This window comes from Castanea sativa, chromosome 11 (assembly GCF_040712315.1).
Source record: "Castanea sativa cultivar Marrone di Chiusa Pesio chromosome 11, ASM4071231v1".
Lineage (NCBI taxonomy): Eukaryota > Viridiplantae > Streptophyta > Magnoliopsida > Fagales > Fagaceae > Castanea > Castanea sativa.
The window spans coordinates 10154999-10172221 of NC_134023.1; the positions used below are offsets into that span (position 1 = coordinate 10154999).

At 33.7% G+C, this 17223-nt stretch overlaps 1 protein-coding gene and 1 long non-coding RNA gene across 2 annotated transcripts; one reads left to right on the plus strand and one right to left on the minus strand.

Annotated features, from left to right (window-relative positions):
* Window positions 1–3331: 3331 nt before the first annotated feature.
* On the plus strand, window positions 3332–4118 carry LOC142615788 (uncharacterized). The gene is made up of 2 exons (XR_012840847.1): window positions 3332–3538; window positions 3847–4118. It is a non-coding gene; the product is annotated as an uncharacterized LOC142615788 (long non-coding RNA).
* A 5067-nt stretch (window positions 4119–9185) lies between these two features.
* On the minus strand, window positions 9186–16294 carry LOC142616047 (G-type lectin S-receptor-like serine/threonine-protein kinase At1g11330). The gene is made up of 7 exons (XM_075788937.1): window positions 16225–16294; window positions 10416–10579; window positions 10305–10330; window positions 10120–10223; window positions 9758–9995; window positions 9486–9640; window positions 9186–9406 (listed from the first exon to the last, which is right to left on the minus strand). Exons 1-7 carry the CDS (start codon window positions 16292–16294, stop codon window positions 9186–9188), a joined length of 978 nt encoding a protein of 325 aa, XP_075645052.1.
* Window positions 16295–17223: the final 929 nt, after the last annotated feature.

The following is a 17223-nucleotide window of genomic DNA, read 5'->3' on the forward strand; positions in this document are numbered from 1 at the left end:
TTATGAAATCTTTTCCAATAAGCTAAAATGCCTTTCCACATACTACAACGATGAGGTCTCGTCACTACCATCTTAGACCAATCACCCTACTGCACCTTATATTTAGCTTTGATGGCACCATGTCAAATTTGCTCCTGTTCAATCCAATATCTCCATAACTATTTACCGAGCAAAGTTTTATTAAAAACGATTGATTGTGAGTGATGAACAATTACTTTCATATGAACCTATCACCCATTTTATGTCACTCACAGTTAACCACTTTAGAGTTGTAACAAAAGTTGCTTTCCTAAACTTTCTCAACTAAATGTGAAGATACCTAAACCTTACCATCATACCACTCATGTCCCTGGTAGCAAATTAGGGATCCCCATCCAAAAGTTCTAATTAGATAATGTTAGGGTCATATTTTATATGTAATTGACTAATACTTTGTCAAAACGTACTTTACTTGTAAATTGGTTAGATTTAAGTTGGGTTTGATATATATCACATGGTTGTATTAAAGACATGAAGATTGATCTAAAAAACAAACGAAGACAAATTTTTTAACTAAAGCTTAACAGATAGCTTGACAGATGGCATCTATCGAGATTTACTGAGCAAGCTCGACACCAGCTCGAACCTAGTTCGATCTATCGAGATTTACGAATTCAGAATTTCTAGATTTGAATTTCGGCCGATGTAGGTGTATTTGTTTAAGGTTTCTTTTTTCATAACCCTAAATATATATAAGACTTATTTTAAAAGTCATCAAACATGGAAACAGAGACCAAGAGCTTTATTTTCTCTGTAAAAAGTTACTGCATTTGTATGCCATAGGGTTTTGTAACTAAATGTTTTTTGATCTTCATTGTTGATGAAGTGAAGAACTTTGTAGCCAACAACATTCATTCGAGTTGCTAAAGTTAGTCATGTATTGAAATCCGTGCAAAAATGTTAGTTATAGATTGGAGATTTGTGCATCAAAGGAAAAAAGGCTACTATAAAATCAAGTCTAATTGGGTATTGGAGCAAGAGTTCAACTGTAGGTTGATATTTCGGGATAGACTAGGGTAGTGGTAAGATTCCTTATAATTGTAATAGCTTGATTGTTGATTAGTGGATTTTTGGGAGTGGTGACCTAAAAATCACCAAGTGAGGTTTTTGTTTTGCAAAAAGTTTTTCTCATTTGTCAACAAATCATTATGTCAATTTAATTTTCTCTATATTTAGTTTATTTGGTGATTTGTTGGTGCCTTCATAATTTGCATATAATTCACCATAATTAATCAATTTGAATAATTGAATTAATTAACCGAGGTCATGCTATCTTAACCCAACAGATAGTAATATATAATACCCACCAAAATTCCCCCATCTACTTTTGAATTCTGAAAGACCTCTTCTTGAGGACATAGTAAATAAAGCAAAAGCCCAAACTCACAAAATTGGCCCTCTAGTGTGGCCTCTCTGTATGCAACAAAGTAACCTCCATCCAAAATTATTAATATTCAAGAACCTAAAGACTGCCATAACCCAATTGAACCATCAAACTTGGCCCAATTTTCCGTAGTCCACAAGCCCTCCCAAAGAATCTCAAAAGGAAAGTTTAGCCCAATTGAAAATAGTCCTGCCCCAAGTAATAATAATTTCTGGATTTGAGATCAACTCATGCCCTGACCATGTCTTGTATAGTTGTATTAGTGTAGAAAGTTGTATTATGGTTATTGCAAAAGATGCTAATCCCATCCCGCATCTAAAACTTCCAATGCATCTCTTACCCATCTGAGAAACCCCTAAGCAAGTTTGCAGAAACTGATGCCAAGCATAAAAACCTTGCCAAATATCCCATCTTCGTTTGAGACCAAAGAGGCGGGCTAAAACTTTCTATCACTCGCTGTGATTCTCTTAGCATGGAATTGATGTGATGTAGCTTGGTCCTCGGTAATAAGATCTCTTTCAGCCCTTGGTTAGAAGCTACACACGACTATTTTCTTTTCATTGAAACAAAACTAACTAGTACAAAATATCCTCCACACTTATAAAGTTAAGAAATGCTACCTAAATGATCAAAAGAGAAACAAAAAACTAACTTAAGGTGCACACACAGTGGAAATGGATGGAGGGGCAGATTTGTTGATTTTACATCTACCCCTCTTCTCTCAATTTTCTCTCCTCTCAATCACTCCAAATTGGGATAATTACATTTGGGAAGATCCAAAAAAAAAAAAAAAAAAAAACTAGTCCTCACCAAGATTATTTTAATTTTCTCTTCCAACTAAATAATATAAAAGTTCTTTTTCTCTCCAATTTTTTAGACATGGCCCTACTGCATGGCACAAAAAAGAAAAGAAAAGTGTTTCTAGATTTGCTTAAACCGCTTTGCAATCCCTTTCAATGGGCCTTAAAAATGTACAAAGGAGACTTTAATGCCATCCAATCTCAAATTTGTTAAAATGAAATAATTTTTGTACTGCCCTTTTGTGTACTCTTTGCCTTTTTTGTGATAGATTACAATTGATTATTAGATACTTTTATATGAATTCACAATTTTTTTCACATCACTGTTAATCGCTAGAAAAATTGTAACAAAATAATGTATATAAAACTAGATCGTACTTGAATTATCCCTTAAAAGAGAAGCTGCCTTTTGGCTTTATCTTTGTCTCATAGTTTTACATGTCTAATGAAGCACAATATCTTTTTTTTTTTTTTTTTGGTCAAAAAAGTAATACTACCATTCTACCAATAATTATTTTCACACAAGTTAAGTTTTGGAAACATTTTATTTTGGAAACATTTTATTGAATGAGCTAGGTCTTATTGTTTGAAATCTAAAATCTCACTCAATCCAAATCTATTACAATTTTATCTTTTATTTTTAATTTTTTTTTCTAAATTAAATAAGTTCTTGGTGCTGCTACTTTCATGATCTTTTTGTTTTGGGTTGCACCTTTGCTTCCTATAGCTGGGTTAAATCAATAAGACAAAACTTAGGTACAAGTGTTGTTCTTGAGGTTCCATTCTTAAAATTCAACCATGTAGCTACTTAACTAAAAAATACACTTCCATCTCATGAAGAAAAATTCGCATGACAAAATTTTAAGAAAGAAACTTAAAGAACAACACCTAAGTACTGTACCAAAGTCTTACTCAAATCAGTATATATATATAAAAGTAAAGGCCTCATGTAGAGTGCCTGTGGCACTCTAGACTTGCACTTAGCTTAAAAAATGGGCTGTTATTTAAAAAGCCCAAGCCCATTTAATGAATTAAAACCCAACCACTCTATTTAAGTTCTTTGCACACCTCTTAAAAACTGAAACGTTTGGCAAGTGTTCTTCGCACTCCACTTAAAAAATGAAACGGCAAAACCAGTTCACCTCTCTATCTCTTCCCCTTTTTCTCTCTTAACTATTTAGTTCTAAGTTCTAACGCACACTTTTATGTCTCTCCTTCTATTGCTTGTTGACTCTCCCTGTTTCTTTATAGCTTGGTCCTGCATCATGTGGGTACAATGTTGAAAACATATGTCACATTACATTTAAAATTTCAGGTGCTGGTACATCTGCAAGCTCATTAGTTGCTCTATATAATACCTTTATAAATAGGCTCAACTGCTCAAGTAGTTGGTTGCAATCCCACGGTGCTTTTACTTAGTTGTTGGGTGGATTCATGTCGCAAAACATTCATCTCATTCCCATTTGGAACAAGCAAACCATGTGTTTGATAAAATGTCTCACTCACTTTTGCAAGTTCAAGTCAACTTCACACAAACGCTAATGTTATAGCTAAGTTAATTAGGCCATACATTTGACTTCCAAATTTCATTTTCTCATGTTCATTAATGGTTTAATTTTGCAGGCTTTGAGGATCAGTTAATGGCATGTTGTGTCTATGGAGAGCTACAGTACAATTACAATTCCAATGTCACATGCGGCCAAACTGGTTTCAATGTTTGCTTTGACTATACAGAAGCTGCCAATGCAATTGTTGCGTCCAAAATATTCTTTACTGGCAGTGACAAAGTGAGGTTTGCTGGGCTGTTTTTCTCTTTCCTTTCTCAATTCCTCCCTTTAATAGTATTTGAAGAAAGGCAAAATTTAAGTGCAGTACTTTAGGTTCTCTTTTTAAAATTTTAACACGTGTCTCAATAACATTTTCATTAAACGGTTAGAGACCAACTATCTCCCGTTAGAAAATTCATCTGAAGCACAAACCAATTTGCACAAGACCCAGCATAAACCCATTGAATTATTGAAACCCAAACATGGTCAGTAGACCCATTAAATTATTGAAAGAATATTTAGCATAGAAAATATAGATCAAAGAGAGAGGTTACAAGATCTAAGAGGGTTAGAGAGAGAGAGAATGAAGTGGAGATAGATCAAGATGAGAGAATGAAAGAGCAGCTGATCCGCCATGGTTAGCTCCCTCAAGCTTCTCTCTTAGCCCAGACCCAAAATAGAACAAATCGGTGAATAATAAAAAGGAGGAGAAAAAAAACATGAAAATAGTAAGATTAAACTAAGACCCATAATGCATTATTGAAAAAAGTTGAAAACTTTGATGGGTAGAGAGTACAAATTGAAGCTTCGCGGTGGATTTCTTCATAGGATATGGGACAGGGAAGGTTAAAGAAATCAACTTTCTCTTCCTTTGTGGGCTTTGGATCCTCCTTATGCATGTGGGCTTTGGATCTTCCTTTCTCTGAATCTAGTGCTGCCATTGCTCAGTTGTGGTGATTTGGTTTGTAGAGAGAAGAGCTTGAGAAGCCGTCCATGGTGGGCTGAAAGACCTTTGGCATTCTGCGTTTCTTTGATTTCAGAGGAATATAGTTTTTTTTTTTTTTGATTAACGCCATTTAGCCGTGATCATTAAACAGCAACGTGTCAGAATTTTAAGAAGGGAACCTAAAGTATTACACCTAAAGTATTGTACCTAAGTTTTGTCATTTGAAGAAATCCTTGAACCAAATTTCCCCTGCCTCCGTCCAAAAATTTCTACCTTTGCAAAGATTGTTAAAATGGACATGCAATTTATATTGGAGTTACACATGCCGAATGTGTGACACATACAAATTAAGGAGATATTTTATTAGTTAGTGTGTGACACATACAAATTAAGAAGATATTTTATTAGTTAGTTAGTGCCAAGAATTTACAAATCTTTATTCTTATTTTAATTATAATGTAATAATGCTGGATTTGTAATGGATTGTAGCGTTTGGGTCAGTAATGAGCTTGAGGGAGGACATTCATTTTATTATATTAACAAATCGTAGAGAATACATATATGTCCCATTGATCGTACTTTCCTAACATTTTTTTCCCCATAGATAAAACTTAAATTTTTATAGGAAAATGTAAATGGATGCTTTTAAGGCATTAGTTAATAATTCATTTAAAGAAATTTTTTATAGGAAAAAAAAAAATTAATGTTTTGACAGCTTTTTCCATTTCCCATAAAAGTGGTATAAAAACTTTTCTAAAATGCTAATGGATGCTCTTAAGGTATTGGTTAATAATTCATTTAAAGAAAGTTTTTATGGGAAAAAAAAAACAATTAATGTTTTGACAGCTTTTTTCATTTCCCATAAAAGTTTTATCAAAACTTTTCTAAAATGGATTGTTAACCAATGTCCTAAGGGCACTTGTTAGCATGACCCATTTTTATAAGCAAAATTAATTAAGTTTTGTGTTATTTCAATATTGCATAGCGTGGGGTAAGTTTGTCTGATTCCCATTATTAGTCCAAAATTTTATGGAGACTTTGTGGCTGAATGAGTTTCAATGTTTTAATTTTAATAGGCTGGGTGTTGTTTTTATGTGTTTTAATTCAAGTTGTGACCAAAAGGTAATTGAAAATTTTTTTCTCCTAATTTTAATGGTTTGGTTGCAGAAAAAATGAGCAATGCATTTATGCTTCAATGTAGCAAGGGCGTCATATACTACAAATCATAAACCTAGGTGAATTCTATTCCATCTTCACTTTGGTGGAAGAATTGACTGGATCAGTAAAATACTAATGTTTTGGCTGGGAAAATAAGGAGATTTGAGACCATGCATTCTAATGAGTCTAACTCACCCCCTTTTGGTTCTATATCTCTACATCATCAAGACCAAGTGAGCTTCTTATATAATGTTTAATTAGCTAATGTCACTGGTATAGTAAGCAATTCTTATTGAATATTTAACTGCAATTATTAGAATTGGGAAAAAGGTGTTACTTCATGTTATTACTTAAAAATATGTTAAACATTGTATCTTACATTTTCATGTAACAGCTTACAACATTATTTACGTATCGCACAGGCCCTTCGGCTAATTAATAATAATTTCCAGCTGTGTTTGATTGCCAATATTGAATCACTATATGGCCTAAGAAGAGGGAGGAGGCATATATAGCCTGCCAAATGAACCGAGGAAGAAGATGAGGGCATTCTAGAGAGACCTGTGATGTTCTAACATATTAAAATGGGACAATTTGGTCTTTTGATAATATGCAACCATTGTAGCTGTCACATGACATGCACATGGGTCTAATTTCCATCCAAGTTAACAAGAAATAAACAGCAGGTGCAAAGTGTGTAGGACGTAAAAGTTTAGGACAAAATTTTTATAGTTTAGGAGGTAAATGTAACATGAGGTATAGTTTAGGAGGATAAAATGTAATTTTTCTTTATTTATTTGAGTTTATATACGAAATAAAATCTTTTGTGACTTTATATTTATTATTTGAGAAAGTAACAATACTTTCTTCTTGTGGAAATTTTTTTACGTGATGCAATTGTTGCGTCGGCTCAAAATATTAAGAATGAATGGACTTTTACCCAAAAAAGAAAAAAAAGAAAAAAAAGAAAGAATGGACAATGACATTCCCTTAGACTACTGTGTTTCCCCTTTTTGTTGTTGCTTCCAACCACAACGCTATCTAGCTGCACACATCTGGGGCCTGATTCTCCTTCCTTGAACCTCTCAAATTTGAGACTTTGTTGACTAGCGATTCATCTTGTGAAAAAGTGGTGAAGAATGCGTGAACTTAGAGAATCCGGTTATAGCTTCATCCTAGGAACTATGCCAAAAGGGTGCCTTGAAAAATGCAATAAAGACCATTATGGTCACATCTTGAGTAAGTTTAAATCACTAAATGAAACCATTTTATGGAAAATGGAGCTTAAAATAAGTTCGTAACACCACGTATAATTTCTTTTATTTATTATTTATTTTTTTAATTTAGATATGATAGTATCATATCAAACCCATGGTTCCATAATGATTAAATCAAAATCCAAAATCTCAAATTTGAGAAAAGAAAATTATTAGTTGAGTTAATTAGAATCCATATTTAAATAACATTTTTTTGTTCACAGAAAATGCTAAAATTACTACAAATTACAATACAAAATACTTACAAATCATTGTCAAAGTAAATATGATTTGTGCCAATTTATCAACTTATAATTAAATATATAATATATTTTTTCATAATCGATGATATATTAGTTTATAAAACTTATCTACCAATAAAATTTGTAATAACCCAAACATTATTCTTTTTTCATATCTCCGTCGTCATCATAAGGTGGTGCAACTTTTATATATATATAAAAGATGATATTGGATGGAAATTGAGAAATGCTTTCTTAATGATATTTTTCTCTAGCAGCCAGTCAAAACCAAAAGATAACACTATTCTGTGTGCTCATCAAAATGAGAAACAAGTGGAAAGTGTCATCTTCCAACTAAGATCCTTGAAGGCTCTTAGGCTTTACGGCTCCATTCTTTTATCACCGCTGGAAACACAGTGAAGAATATGACTGTTTCACTATTTGGGTTTTCCACTGTTTCTTTATGGGATGCTTCATGCTAATAAAGCTATAAGCTACTCACATTGCCTTGTTCTAACAACTGAAAACCTAGTTAACCTAATTCCCTAATGTAATATCATTCTTGCACATAAGATCTTCAATGTTGTTGAAATAAACAGGCAGAGAAAGAACAAGAATTGTTCTGAAGAGAATATTTGTATATATATTTTTTATTCTTAGCTCTCCTCAAATGTCTGGCCTTTAGTGAGGAATCGATAGGCAAGATTGAACATGGCAGTCCTCTAGGGTTTTTTGTTGGCTTGATATTCCAGCAGATAATACACATATGAAACTGTAGAAATAACTTCTTTCAAGTAGATGAAGGTGCTGCATATTCCTGTAGCCCAAGCTATTTTGTTGGTGATAAATCAAACCCTCAAAAGGTTCTATATATGCAATGATTAATGGAAAAACGTATCTGCACATGTTGGCTTCAAATTAAGAATAGGTGGCCTAAAAAATCCTTAGAAAGATTTTGCAACCTATAAATTCGAAACTTGTATTTTCCAATCATTCCCTTTGCCCTCTGTATCTCCTTCGCAGAATGTTAGTGAAGAAGGACATGATTTGAAATATAATTTTTGTTATTTATTAATTTTTAATATTATTATGAAGTTTTTGAAAATTTTGATTTAGAATTATTATTTCTTTGATTTTAGGTGTCTTTAATGATTTTTCTATTAGGGTACCATTATGATAGGTATAAATTATGATATCTTTTAGAAAATATTTTCTTCTTGGTCAAGTTTTATAGTGCCTTTAAATTGGGCTCCAAGCCTGTAAACAAAAATGAAGTATTTAATTAGTTTAGCAAATTTTCTTATTTTTGTTTCTCTATTTTTTAGTGGGTATTTCAGTAGCTCTTCTTCTAGATTCAAAGAACTCTTGTTGATTAAAGGCTATGCCAAATTAAGAAATCGAATTTCCCACAAGAAATGTTTTAAAAAAGAAAAAGATATATGATATCTATGACTAAGAAAATTGCACATTAATATGTGGCGTAGTTGAAAGGTGAAGATTTATTTATTATTTTTATTCTAATATTTTAAAGATAAATACTAATTTCATTAAGCACAAACAACACTAACATCCTTCCTCCACACATCCTGAATAGATTTAGGCAGGGAATATCATATTACAACAATTACAGGGAAAGGTGTAATTGACAATTCTCTACTCAATGCCATAACAGAAGTGATTAAGCTAGACGACAAAGGATAATTATCTTCTCTATAACTATATCATCTGCCCTAACAGAAGTGAACAAGCAATCCAGTGAAAAGAACGTTTTGAGTCTTTTTTAGGACTTAGGAATAATTGCCCTAAAGCCATTTCATCCAAAAGAAAATGGTTGGTTTTTTGGCAAAGGCAATGGTATGCTATCATTTCTTAACATAGATAGCACATTTGACATTGTGGGCCAATCATCAGTATTATTCTGTATACATAGGAGACCGATATGGATCCATCTCAACACCTTAAATTTGACACATGAATTACTAATTGATGGATCAATTAGCTCTTGCCCTTGACCTTCTTGCCATAAATTCCATGCTTGAGAAAATCATTTACAATATTAGAAGCAAACATAACAATGAATATAAATAAAATCCAAAGCTTAAATTTAATTGACATACATATTCTGCTAAATCGAGTGTGTAGTCAACATGGTAGAAGCTATTGTTTTTTCTACCACTCACAATTTCAAGCATCAAGACTCCAAAGCTGTAGACATCGGATTTTATAGAGAACACCCCTTCCATAGCATACTCAGAAGACATATAGCCACTACATCAAAAACACAATAAATATTTCATTTCACAAGTGATTGAATTGAGCACATGTAATAGTAAGATTAAATAGGACCTTAATCATCACAAGTGCAGGGGTTTATTATTAACTTACTATGTTCCAACAATTACATTAGTGTTTGCTTCCAATTCATTTGGTTTGAAAATTCGTGCTATGCCAAAATCAGATATCTTAGGATTCATGTTTTTGTCAAGGAGTATGTTTCCAGCTTTTAAATCTCTATGAATTATTCTTGGTCTCGAGTATTTATGGAGATAGAGCAGTCCTTGAGCAATTCCTTCAATTATATTGAAATGTTTTTTCCAATCTAATAACTTGCTTCTCTCTGAGTCTATCAAATATAAAAAATGAAATAGATGTGATCAATAATCTAGTTTCTAAAAACTGAAATAATAATTTTTTTTTTTGAAAAATAAGTAAAGGAAGTACTAGATAAAAGTCAATGTTTTTCTTACCAAATAGAAAGCAATCTAAACTTTTGTTGGGCATATATTCATAAACCAACATCCTCTCTTCTCCATGAATGCAACAACCAACAAGTTTAACAATATTTAAATGATGGAGTTTAGGCATAACTATCAATTCATTCCTAAACTCAGGTATTCCTTGTCTTGAATTTCGCCCTAATCACTTTATCGCTATTGTTTGCCCCCCTGCCAATTGTGCCTGATGTGGTGATTAAAATAGATTAATTTAGCTTAGATGTAAATTACTCAAAACTACTTGATGTAGATATTTATTTAGAGGTGACCTTATACACAGGCCCAAAGCCTCCTTCTCCAAGCTTGTTTTCTAATGAAAAATTGTTTGTTGCAGCCATGACACATGTATAGCTAATTACACTGAAATAAGCTCCATTCTTGTCCAAGCTCACTAAAGCAAGCAATCCATTTTCACCATTTGTTTCATCACTCCCTGTTTAAATTTTCATAGAACATCATAATTTGCATTTATCATATAAAATAATCAAGAATTGGTAAATTTAAATATTATATATATATATATATATATATATATATATATACACACACACCTTGAAGTACAACTATACTCCGTTTGAGTTGATAACACAATATGCAGAAAACAATCACGAGTAGAGCAATGGCTGTGAAAATTTAGCCGTGTTATAGTAATCATCATATAAGAAAATATTTGCTGCTTTTGATCCAAGTAATATACTTCATATCGAAAATCTACAAATACAAGGGAATGAAATTTTCATTTTTTTTTTTTCTGGTTAAGCAAAAAAAAAAAAAAAAAAAAACCAAAAGAAAAAAGAAAAAGAAGAAGAAACACGTTTTTAACAAAATTGTGGAAGATGAGTACCCTTACGAAGGGTTAAATGAGTGTCAAGCATAATAAGCTAAAGAGATCCATCAAAGGGATCATGCAAAGTTCAGATCCTTCAAACCTAAAACTTAAGTAAAAAGGTATAGAAATGCAACTAATTAATATAACATATTTTGAAGCTCCAATCTAACCAATTTGAGAAATCTTTAACGGTTTGTATTTGAAACCTCAGTGAAAGAGAAAAATAGACATGCCTTAGTTTAGTTAGTTTTACTAATGGCCTGTTTGGAAGTTTAGAGAGGGAGGAGAGTAGAGGGGAGTAGTGGGGAGGGGAGTAGTGGGGAGGAGAGTAGAGGAGAATGATTACCCTCCACCTTGTTTGGATGTTTTTATAATTAGTAAGGGGGAAGGGAGTAATTAGCCCTTCCCCTTGTTTTTAACATTGTAATTTTATAAATATAATAAGGGTAAATTAGGTAATTTACTTTATCAATAATTTTATGTGCTCTACTCTCCCTCCAAATCTCTCCAATTTGGGGGAATTAAAAATGAGGGGGTTGGAGGTAGTTGAAATCCCTTCAAACCCCTCCAAACCCCTCCCCCTCCTTCCTTAAAAAACTCCCAAACAAGGTAATTGAATTACTTCCCTTCTCTCTACTCTACTCTCCCTCCTTTTTTAAACATCCAAACAGGCCATAATGGTTTTTGTTTCGAAATTCTTGCCCGAGATTCATTTTTTGTTGCATCTGTAATTTGTGTAATCCCAGGGTACAAGGCACATAAACCTTGAATATGATCCCTATTTCCTAAGATCCTTAGCCATGGCTAATTTGTTTACCATCTATAAGTAACAAACAATTTTCCAATAAAACCTCAGTTAATTAAGATAATTATGATGCAATACACATGAATATCTAGCTAGGACAAAACTTTTGAAGAACAAGCCTTCAGTGTGTATATATGTAGACAGAGAGAGGGAGAGAGATTCAAGCTGCTATTTCTTGAGTGTATCACCTGATTTAAGATCATCATTTACGCCATGAGAAGTAGACAACAAGCATGAGAAAAATAGAAAGAAAGCAAATATGAGAATGTTTATCATGTTTTTAGCCATGAAGATTGACTACTGGCTTTTCACTTGTTAGCTAATTAGCTAGCTACTTATATGCTCATGCCAGCGTATAGCGCGTGTCGACACGGAACCATACAGCTACTGCCTGCTAGGGTCAAACACGCAGGCGGTCCATTGAAATAATACTCTTTTTTTTTTTTTTTCCCCGAGAAACAATGAAAGAAAACTGGTTATATTGAGACATAACCAAAAATTTATTAAAAAAATAATTTAGGTATGAATGACTATCACTAATCCGTCCGATTATTTTAATTTTAATTTTTCTTTTGTCCGACCATCTATTCTATTAAAAATCTATATTACTGTTGTTAGGGTTTTAGGTCTATGTTGTCATAAAATTAATCAAAATTTAGTCAAGTAATTAATTAATTAATTATGCTCTTCATTGAATTGATTAACACATCACACAAGCACAAATTACATATGACACCATTATGATGACCCATGAAAATTGATGAAACAATCCGTTTCACAATAAAAAAAAAATCTAGGGATAATTTAACTTAAACAATTCTCAAGGCAACATATCTGCTAGAATAGAATCAAAGTTTGTATAATAGAGATTTAACCATAAATCTATTGTTACCTCATATTGTACTTACTGGCATGACTACACGTAGCTCCAAAATCCATAGACTTTTCTATTTTGGATAGTTGCACATTAATTCCCCTGTTTGTGACTCCAAGATCCACCCTCAAAGATTTGATTAGTAACTGTGGTTAGATGACTTTGGAAAATTTGCTTTATCATTGGATTTGATGTTTGCATGTAATCTCCCAGTTGATACTTCAAGAGAGCTTGGAAAAATCCATATCTATGTATAGTAACACTGCTCTCTTGTGTGTGTAAAAACATGCGCTAGGGTTTGTTTTTACATGTACTTAAGTTCTATCAGAACCCTAGATCAGACGATTGAGAAAAGAAGCTGAGAATCCAAATTAGTTGCTTGAGTCTTGATCGGTCGAGACATGCTATTTTTTTTTTGGATAGAGATGACTTAGCCAAGATAAGTGATTTTCAACCTGTCAAGTTGCAATTGAAATGCAGTCTTGCATTGGTCCATTTCCTACATTATTGATCTAATATCATCTAATGTAATTTCATCTAAAAAAAGCTAAGATCTAAACTATTGCAATTGTTCATGGTTGCCTATCTAAAAATATAGGCTTTACAATAGCGTTAGACATTTTTTTTATTTATTTTTTATTTTTTATAATTGTGTTTGAACATGAAATTATGTAGTATGCGAATTTTAAAAAATATGATGTACTAAGATTCTAATAAAAGGGTTTCATTATATTTTTTAAAAATACTAATAAAGGGTTTAAATAGAAAACAAAAAAATTGTAATTCAATTAAAAAATATATATATATTAAATTAATTACGTCTGAAATTGTGAGGTCTCAACTACTTATTTGACATAATATTAAGAGTCAATTTGAGATAATTATTTAAGAGGTAACAAGAGTCACACTACAGAGATAATTAAAAGTAATTTTTTGTTGTTGAATAAATTAGATATTAGATATTAAAATATAACGATAGTTTTAAGAAGAAAAAAATAAAAATACAAATCAATTAATTTCGGATAGATTAAATAACAAATATTACTTATATATGCCTCAACATATATAAACCCCCCCCCCCCCCCCCTTTTACACCGTTTATAATCACAATTCTTTTTCTATCATAATCGATGTTCTAACATTCCATCCATTGGAATGTTTGAATTTGTTATTGATGGGACTGACGAAGATAAGTATAGACGAAGCTTCCTTCACGGACGAACATGACCAGTATCCGCGTCATCAAAAAGAGTTAATGCCATTCAATGCTACCAATAAAGCTCCAACCGTTACAAGACCGACTGGACGAACCGATGGGAACGCATTAAAGTCCATAACTCCACCAGAGACGTTATCAGGAAGTCATTAACACTCCAACGGCCATAATCCCCAAGGGTATATAAAACCCTCACAACACCAATACAAGGTACAAAAAAAAGATAGCATCATAACTTGAATCATTTTTATTGACATTTCTATTATCATCTTCTTTGGTACTGACTTTATCATCGGAGGCGTTGTGGCAGACACCATACCGGTGACCACTTGAGTAAGTTCTTGATCACGCAGGGTCGTCAGAGCACATCCAGGAGCCATCTGGACGAGTCCCAGCAAACCAACGAGGTACTGCTTCATCAGTTATCTTTAAATTAGTTTTCTCTTTTTTTGAGAGAGAGGTTTTTCAACCTATGACGTTTCCTCTTGATAATAACTCTTTATCATCAGATTAAGATATCAATCGGTTTTTGGTGTAGGTGGGGATTGAATCCCAAATTTCTTATTCAACCATCAAAGATTCAACCCTAGATCTCTTAGTTTAAAATTACTGTATTTCACTCCACTATATATATATATAAAAAATAAATTATACTGAGAGGCCAAAAACGTATTGACCCCTTGTGATGAATTAAGTTGATTAATTAGCCAAGTTATTAATTAATCAAATTAACATGAAAACGCGTGGTAGCACAAATAAATCACCAATAAACTAAAGTATGTAGCCGAAAATAAATAACACGGTGATTTGTTTACAAATGGAGAAAACCTACACGGCAAAAACCTCACCGAGTGATTTTAAGGTCATCACTCCCGAAACTCCACTATTATCACAACAAGCGGTTACAAGTAAAGGAATCTCAGTACCTTATACCAACCTACAGTTGAACCCTTACCCCAATATCCAATTGGACTTGTTCTGTAGTGACAGTTTCTCCTTTTGATGCACGGCTCCAAGTACGTGACTAACTAATTGCGCGGATCCCAGTACGCGACTTCAATCACCAATTAGAGAAGATTTATTGGCTGCAAAGTTCTTCAATTCATCCACACGATGAAGATCAAGAAGATACTTGGTTACAAAACTCTACGGTGCAAAGACACAACAACTTTTTCACAAGAAAGATGAACTAGGGCAAGAACTTCGTCTCAAGTTACAATTTGCATGAACAAGGAATTCTTAATACTTGTGCAACTTGCCACCATTTGACGGCCCTTAAAATAATCATTTTGTATGTCTAGGGTTAGGAGAAAAGAATGCCCAAAGACACATCCACGGATTAGAGTTAAAACAGAACTAGGAATCTGTTTTTCTTAAATCTCGACAGCTACAGGTGTCGAGGTGCTGTCGAGCAGCTGTTGAGCCTCGGGGCTAGAACAGCTTCTTAAAACTCGATAGATACAGCTGTCGAGCTTTAATGGAAAACACTTCTCAATTTGTTTCTTGGACAGACTTCATGGCTTTAACACTTGATCTTGAAACCTTGTTTCTTGAAGCATTAACCTCATCCTAAATCTACCTAATTACAAGTAAAGTGCGTTTTGACAAAAGATTAGCCAATTACATAAATAATGAATGACATATGTTCTAAACAAGTGAAACACATATGTTCTAACAATCTCCCCCTTTGGCAATCCGTGACAAAATCACAATTAACAAATGAACATGTGAGAGAAGTCTTAAATCACTCAACTCATATACACTTGTTGAATACAATAAAATCTATCCTATCACAAACTCTTGAAAAACTTTGCAAGAAGAGAGTTAATGACAAGTAGACTTTGACAACCTGTATTTTTGAAACACTTTAAATAGAACTCATCAAGGCATCTTAGTGTGAAACAGAAATAATAGATTGCATACAAATAAAGAAACATGTGAATAAAGAAAGAAAAGAAACATCACATGTAGATATAGGTGAAAGAAACATACAACATCATGTATATATATATATATATATATATATATATATATATATATATATATATATATATATAACAAAATGAGCACAATGTATGTAAAAATGATCACAAGACCTAAGGTACAAGAAGAAAAAAATGTATCTAAAGTAGAGAAAAGAAAAAGATACAAGTAATCCTCACTACATCCCTCAGCACTCAACACTCCCCCTAACAAAAATGTCCCTATACATACTCTCCCTAAGCATGACTACTGTCATAACCAAAAACTACTCCCCCCTTTTTGTCACGAGTGACAAAGGGTAGAGTGTCAAGAAGACATCTCATCAGTAGAGCTAGCATCTCCATCATCATCTGAAGCATCATCGTCATCACCATCATCATCCCCAGACGTGGAAGCCATAGGAGGTGGTGGAAGAGAAGCCTCAGGAGCAAAACCACCCATGGTCGCCTGTCACCTAGCAATGCGACCAACACGAACATTCACCTGATACAACTCTGTAGAGAGTGCATCAAGGCGGGTATCCATGCGCTGAAGCTGCGCCATGATATCTCCTAGTGACACATCGCTCGAAGAGGAGGAGGGAGCAGATGAAGCACGAGCAGATCTGGATGGAGCGGAACAGGAGCAGGGAGCAGTTGAACCTGTCTGACGTGACCGAAATTGTGCCTCACTACGTTTTACAGTAGCGGCATCTATGGAAACCATAACAAAAAAAGGGTCGGAGATAGGAAAAGGGATAGAAAAATGGCGTAAAATTCTCGTGATAGCGGAAGGAAAGATGAGCTTATCACGGGTAGCCGTATCCTTATACACATTTAAGACAGAAAAGATGAAATGTGAAAGAAAGTCAATGGTAAGATCCTCAATAAGAGACAATAGAAAACGAGCACGAGACTTTGTAATAGAGTTGTAGTAAGAAAGAGGATGCAAAACAAACGTCATTACCATGTTTAAGAATTGAGGACCATTAGCAAAAGGTCGACATGACGTATACTGGTGCTCACCCCAATCATAAGGGCGCTCACAGAAAGTAGAAATCATCTCGTCTTTGGAGACAGTCCGTAGATGCTCACAACCAGGGTAGTCAGGATGCGCAACCCTCGGAACATGGAGCACATCGGATACCAACTCCGGTGTGATGACAATGCGCGTACCTCGAACGCGAGTGATAAAGAGAGGTACTGAATAATCAAATTCATGCATGTTAGAGTAAAACTCCTGAATCAGAACAGAAGGACAAGTGACCGGGACGTCACATAGTGACTCCCATTCCCGTTTGTGAAAGACATCGGGAAGGTCAGTGTCGGCAAAGTCTGCCAGAACAACGTGGCGTTCCGAATGAACACCTCGTTTAGAGAAGTTCTCCAAGA